Source organism: Cyprinodon variegatus, unplaced genomic scaffold (genome assembly GCF_000732505.1).
Source record: "Cyprinodon variegatus isolate N-32 unplaced genomic scaffold, C_variegatus-1.0 Scaffold94, whole genome shotgun sequence".
Classification (NCBI taxonomy): domain Eukaryota; kingdom Metazoa; phylum Chordata; class Actinopteri; order Cyprinodontiformes; family Cyprinodontidae; genus Cyprinodon; species Cyprinodon variegatus.
Window position 1 is genome coordinate 583,008 of NW_015150547.1, and position 6,755 is coordinate 589,762.

The 6,755-nt window shown below is 38.8% G+C and overlaps 1 protein-coding gene across 1 annotated transcript in view; it reads left to right on the forward strand.

Annotated features, from left to right (window-relative positions):
* Positions 1-1,049: 1,049 nt before the first annotated feature.
* The window catches only part of LOC107084181 (proto-oncogene DBL-like), a 23,445-nt gene continuing 17,739 nt past the window's right edge, over positions 1,050-6,755 (forward strand). The window contains exons 1-11 of the mRNA XM_015373892.1: positions 1,050-1,064; positions 1,398-1,532; positions 1,665-1,781; positions 1,874-2,023; positions 2,158-2,282; positions 2,360-2,474; positions 2,570-2,689; positions 4,667-4,858; positions 4,980-5,171; positions 5,241-5,421; positions 5,606-5,694. Coding sequence (XP_015229378.1) covers positions 1,050-1,064; positions 1,398-1,532; positions 1,665-1,781; positions 1,874-2,023; positions 2,158-2,282; positions 2,360-2,474; positions 2,570-2,689; positions 4,667-4,858; positions 4,980-5,171; positions 5,241-5,421; positions 5,606-5,694 — 1,431 coding nt within the window. The remainder of the gene's footprint in view (positions 1,065-1,397; positions 1,533-1,664; positions 1,782-1,873; positions 2,024-2,157; positions 2,283-2,359; positions 2,475-2,569; positions 2,690-4,666; positions 4,859-4,979; positions 5,172-5,240; positions 5,422-5,605; positions 5,695-6,755) is intronic.

Below are 6,755 nucleotides of genomic sequence, written 5' to 3' on the forward strand. Positions count from 1 at the left end.
ATATATATATATATATATATATATATATATATATATATATATATATATATATATATACACACAGTTTGGATCACAGCTTTGGTCTTAATTATGCCACTCTACCTGTTTTATTTTTTTATTTTCAGTGTTTGTCTGAATTTTAAGGGTGATTCATTTAATCCTATTTTCCAAATATAAGAATTTTAGTTTCTTTTAGATCAAAAACTGGAAATATTTCATATATTTTATCATGTTAATGGAAGGTAATATAAAAAAAAAAGGGGGAACACAAAGGCATAATGAATCATATCTGAATGGGGACCAAAGACGGTTAAATGGGTAAAAAAACAAAAGCTCCTGTGTGGTTGAGTTAAGAGCTGCAGAGAATAGCAAAAACGGAGATGTCATTACTATAAGGCAACCAGAAATATGATATGTGTTTCAGAAAAATGTAAGTTAAATATCATAATTTACTTTTTTAATGACAACTTTTCCAGCTTTCGTGCAGGATCTGTTAAAGGGGAATGCCCTTTTTTTTACATAGAGCCTTTGATTTTACGTTATTACATCATGTTCTACTTAGAGCTGTTCTGAAGATATTCCGTTAGGTTATATCCAAGTAACGTCTTCCTGTGGGCAACAGCTTGAAGGCACAAACTAAACTGTTCATAATTTGTTCTTTATGGTACGCCAGCATTAATAACATGTAGGCGTGTATGAAGTCATCCACGCGCCGGACTGGTGTTGTGACAGTTGTGACCCAATGTGAAAAAACCTGCGTTCCCCTTTAAGTTAATCAAGTTTTTTAACAAAAAAGCTATCAAGATATGCTTACAGTATTGGGACATGTCTCCTGCAGTTTTTCAAATAACCATTTTGGTCCCCTGCACGTTTTACTGTCCAAAAACAATGTTACTCTACGGTACGCTACATTTGTCAAGCACTAGGACCAAGCGGAAAACTGCAGGTCAGGCCCGTTTCCCTGAGTTTAGACCGCCCACAAGCTCCTTATTGGCCCACCATCTTTTCTTTTGCAATTGCCTGAGAAGCTCACTTTACAAACATCTGATATGCCACTGAATCAGGTCTGTGATTGGATGGTCAAACACGCTGAAGTTAGTTATATTAGAAAATGTTTGCTTCTGAAATCAAACTTTTGTCCATGCCCCAGCATACTCTGATATCATTAACTGATATCATGTCAACATTTGGGACAATACGCTTTGCTCAGGTGTTATAAATGAGTGAACCAGCAGACAAAAGTCTAACAGTTTTTTAACAAAGTCTGTCTTTTAGGGTGCAGTATCTAAAATATAATATGAAAGTTATTTTATTGTAGGATGGTTTTACGTCTCAGTTTTGGAAAGAGTTCCGGAGTTGATGAAAGAATTAAGCGAATACCGTTGACTTTCTTTCAGACTTCTTTTCCTGGCAACCTGCACTTGGTCTTGGTGCTTCGCCCCACCGGCTTGTTAAGCTCCACGCCCAGTCCGTCCTCCAGCACAGATCTGGGCTTTCGCTTCAGTCAGGATGACTTCCTGCTAAAGATGCCAGTAAGAGACTTTCAAAGAACCTGTACATGTGTCTTTGCATTTAACATCTGCTTCATATAAGGATTAAATCTCCAGACTGTAAATGTTACTCAGCTTATCTAACTGGATCTATTTTTGCTCTGCGTCCTGCAGGTGGTGATGCTGCGCTCGGTTGGTGACCTGCTGCGTTATATCGATGAAAACCACCTGGCGTCAGATTTTACTGCAAAGGTGGAATATTGTCAGAGTGACTGGGTCCTTCTACGATCGGTAAACCCCTAATTGATGTTAATCTGCCGCATCGAGTCAGTTTTTTTTATATTTTCAAATCTGTTTGGGTGAAAGTTTGTGCTTGTTTTCAGTCCATTGAGACCTTTGCAGTGACAGTGAAGGAGATCGCCCAGCAGCTGCAGGGATTTGGCTCTGAGCTGTCAGAGACCGAACTCCCAGATGAAGCTAATGCCATTGAGTTCCTGCTTCACTCCCACACACATCGATACAGACAGATGAAGGTAGCACATCCTCACTCTCTCACTATCTTTTTCACTTTTTTAAAAATATTATACAAATGATTGATGACTCAAGATTTTGTTTTCCTTTTTTTTTTAGTAAAATGTGAATGGCTTTGCTGCCTATTTTTTTACAGGATGATATCCGGGGGGTGCTGAAAGAAGGACGGCTGCTGCTGTCAAACCTGGAAACGCTTAAAGCTGCTAAAAGAGACGTTGCTGAGGAGAGGGAAATACAAGCCGACATGGAGACTGTTCATAGGTGGGATTCATGTGAGAAGGGCTTAGAGGCTGCACGTCCTTCATCATCCAAGGACAGTCTGTTTGTGTGTGTTCTAGGCTCCTGGCACAGCTTAGAGACATGGAGGAGGCATTTGATGGTTTCTTTGAAAAACATCACCTGAAGCTGCAGCAATACCTCCAGCTGCTGCATTATGAAAGCAGCTTCCATCAGGTGGGACAACTGGTGTTCTGCTTCTCCTGCCATAAAAGTAAATTTAACCTCAGCCTCTCGATTTAGACTCCTGTGCTTTGTCTGTTTGAACGTAGATGGATGAGGTGCTGGAGCGGCTCTCTGCCCAGGAGAAGGAAATCGCCTCTGTGGGAACTACCGTTGTTCAAACAGAGCAGCTACTTAAAGACCTGGACAGTCTGGATAAACGTGCTCAGGTCACGAAACACAAATAGATGCACCTCGCCACAATGTTGGACTGTATCTCAATATTACACATGCCTCCTTTTTATGGCCTGATGTACTTTTTTTGGGTTTTGAGGATAGATTGCTCTGATGGGCTGCATTTTTCCTGCAGGTTGTGAATTTTACACATATGATTTATAGTAACAGTGCTAAATTTTAGAAGTGTGTAGATTTGAACAGCTTAACTTTCTGTTTTTCAAGGCTGGTGGGTTTTTAAGTAACAAATACGTCAGTTGACTCACAGGTAACGTTTGCACTGTTGTAACATGTCTTTTTTTTAACTAAAAAAACAGAACAAAATAAGTGTTGAATATAGAGACAACACCGTGAGTCTTTTCAGAGTATCTTTAACATTAGAAAGAGATTTGCCTGAAACAATTGATCGGATTAATCGTTATTAATTGATTATTAAAATAATTGTCAACTAATTTAGAAATCGATTAATCGTAAACTGGAGTGTCGAGACTCTAAAACATGTCTTTAGCTGACAGAGTGACCAACTTGGATTAATAATAATATCAAAATTGTAAAAAAAAAAAAAAAAAATACATAAACATTTTGCATTTAACATTAAAAAAAAATTTCATCTGTCAATATGCTCCATCCAGAACTCCTCAGGTAGAATAGTTTTAGCTTGACCTGGTTTACTTTTGTAAAAAAAATCATCTTTAAGAAACCTTTATCCTATCCGATTATTAATCGATTAATCTAAAAAATAACTGACGGATTATTCGATTTGCAAAATAATAGTTAGTTGCAGCCCTACTTTACACCTTTATTAGTTATTTCAGCAAACGTATGTGTTTTTGTTGTGAAATGTGAGAAAACCAACTATTGAGTTTAGCTTTTTAGTTACTTAGTTAGTTCTTTTAATGTTGACTTTTAACAATACAGTGCTGCTAAAGAATTGCTGCCAATTAAAATAACATTGAATCTTCTGTATAATGAGAGAAAGCATTTTATGAAATTCTTTTTTAAATTTAGCGTTTAATTATTGGCAGCTTTCCACCAATCAAGACTGCCATGATTTGGCCTAGTGGTTTGCAATCTTCTAGGAGGAGCTGTTAAGGTTGGAGGTTCAAAACTCAGACTCTTACTGTCCCTGAAACAAAAAAAGGGGTTAGGTAAAAATGTAAATTCACTTTCCCCTTTAAGGGACAAAAAGGTCTAAATAAAAAGTATGATTCTTATGTAAGAGTTTTAACATTTGTAGTTTGTCACTGCCTTTTATAAGTCACCAGTACTTTCACATAAGCTAGAAAAAAACATTATTTCTAGATGCAATAACAAAACAATGGGCCGCACAGTGGGTAGTACTGCTGCCTTGCAACAAGAAGGTTTTGGGTTTGATTCCCGGCCCAGGGTCTTTCTGCTTGGAGTTTGCATGTTCTCCCTGAGCATACGTGGGTTCTCTCCGGGTACTCCGGCTTCCTCCCACAGACCAAAAACATAAATGCTAGGTTAATTGGCTTCTCTAAATTCTCCCCTGTGAGTGTGTGTCTGAATGGTTGTTTGTCCTGTTTGCCTCTGTGTTGCCCTGCGACGGACTGGCGACCTGTCCAGGGTGTACCTCGCCTCTCGCCCGTTGACGGCTAGAGATAGGCACCAGCACCTCTCGTGACCCCACCTGGGATAAAGCATGACAGAAAATGGATGGATTTATAACAAATAATTCAAAGTTTGGCAAAACTTAAATGATTGACAAAAATCTTACACTTTCAAGTTTGTTGCCCTAACAATCTGAGTTCTACTTTGAATTAATAGACAAAACTTAATCAGTATATGCTCTAACGTGAACATCTTTTCACAGTGTACCAAGGGTGACGTTGCCTAAAGGATATTACACGATGCATTAGTCTGCAGAAACATTAGAAAATGTCGATAAAGCGTATGATATATATCCAGTTCTGACTTAGGGAGTAAAACGTTCATGTGTTTTTGTACCTCAGGAAGAGATGACTCGTGCCCAGGTTGTGATTTTGCATGGTCACCAGTTGGCTGCTAACCACCACTACGCTCTGGCACTCATCGTCCAGCGCTGCAACGAGCTGCGACATCTCTGTGATGTCATCAGCACTGCCATACGCACCAAGCGAGCTTCGCTCACCCGTACAAGAGACCTGCTGGTGCGCCTTGAGGAGGTAAAAAGAAATAAATCACTAACCTGATATCTGCTGTTTATTTCTTCATGTTTAAAATTTGAGAAAATGTCTTTGTTAATTAAAAGGAAGTTTGTATTTGTTTCTTTTTTGTTCTGAGTAGGCTCTTCGTTGGTGTGATGAGGGGGCTTATCTGCTCGCCAGTCAGATGGTGGACAAGTTCCAAACCAAAGAGGGAGCTCAGGAAGCGCTGCAGTACCTGAGCAGCCACCAGGAGAGGGCGCCATCTGTTCTAAAAAACAGTCAAGACACCGTGAGCCTGGAGTTTGAAGCTGTACTCACACCACAGCTGCAGGTAGCTGTTCTTATGTCAGTCACTTGTCTCACCAGCTATGAGATTTCACACTTTTTGCTCTCTTTACAGTCCCAGATCACTATGGTGAAGGACAAGCTGAGCTCGGTTCAGTGCATGATTAGAAACAGAGAGCAGTGTCTGAAGAAGCTGGCAGATGTCCAGGTTCGACCCATACAGCTGGTGGCGCCTCGGCCTGAACCGGATCAGACCGTACTCCGCTGCAAGTCACCTCTCTTCTCACCAAAACACGGTACAGATCATAATGTCAGCTACACATTCAAATATTGAGCCGCTGAGAGATTTTATTTTTTATTTTTATCAGTATTGTTAGAGTTCTGTATAATGCCCCCTTTCCTCCCTGTTTTAATGCAAATTTTTTTATATGATCCAGGATCATTTTGCCATAATTCCATCTCCGTTTATCTTTCCTACAGGTGTCGACTTCAACGTCTTAAACTCCAAATTCTCATTTGATCTGCTTCCTGGCAAAAGGGCTGCTAGGAGAAACAACAGCCCACGCAAGGTATATGTGTGTTCATAAACTATATATCATTCACATCACATTTATTTTGTTTACATTTTAACTAAAGGCTTCTAAATATATTAATTCAGAAATAGGTCAATAATTTACTTTATGTTTTTAGATATGCAATATTCTAGTAGATTTCCATTAATAAAACTCTGAAGAAAAGAAACTGCTGGAGCATAGATTCACACAGGATTTTTTTGGAAAACACATGTTTATTCTGTTATAAATATGTTTTTATTGTTTACTAAATTATAAATAAAATTACTAGCATCACAGTAATTGGTAACCCTAAAAGATCTCCACAAAACACTGAAGCTATAATTTATTTTTCTCTTTAGAATTGATCAATGATTGATGTCATTGTGTTTATTGTATGAATTAACAAACAGCTGAGTGGAAGATGATCCAAGAGAACCTATTCTTTGCAAGACATTGTAGTGCTTTTAAAGTTTGTAACCTTTTTTCTATCAGTATTTGATTACATCTGTTCTCTCTTATGGGATTGTGGCTTGGTTTGCCATTCTTTCCTTGTCTCGTGACAAAAGGATGATGAGGCGCAAGGTGAAGAAGCGCAGGAAGCCAAGCTCCAACATATATACTATAAGCGAGTAAGAAGTCAGGTTGATTATATCTTCAGGTTTCTTAAACATCCATTTCTTAGTGAATTGACCTCCTTCCACGTGGCTGCAGCCTCAAGTAATAACAGAGCAGACCAGGGTACCCTTCATTCCTGTTGACATCACTGAGCTTAACCTGCTGGCCTGAATCACTGTCCAGACTACACCACCTGTCTTTTTAAACTATTGGTTTGATGAACTCACACTATGTGCAATGCTTTTAGTTACCATCTGCTACGCTGCATTAATAGCATTAATGTATATTTCTTTAACTTGGATGTTGTAGGTCTCTGTATATTCAGGCAGTTTTTTTTTTATTTGAGACAAAAAAAAAAGATTCCGTAAAAATTCAAAAAATCCACTGGACTTGGTTTCCAAAGTTTGAAGACGTTTCGCCACCTCTCCAGGAAGCTTTCTCAATTCAAATGTCTGGATCCG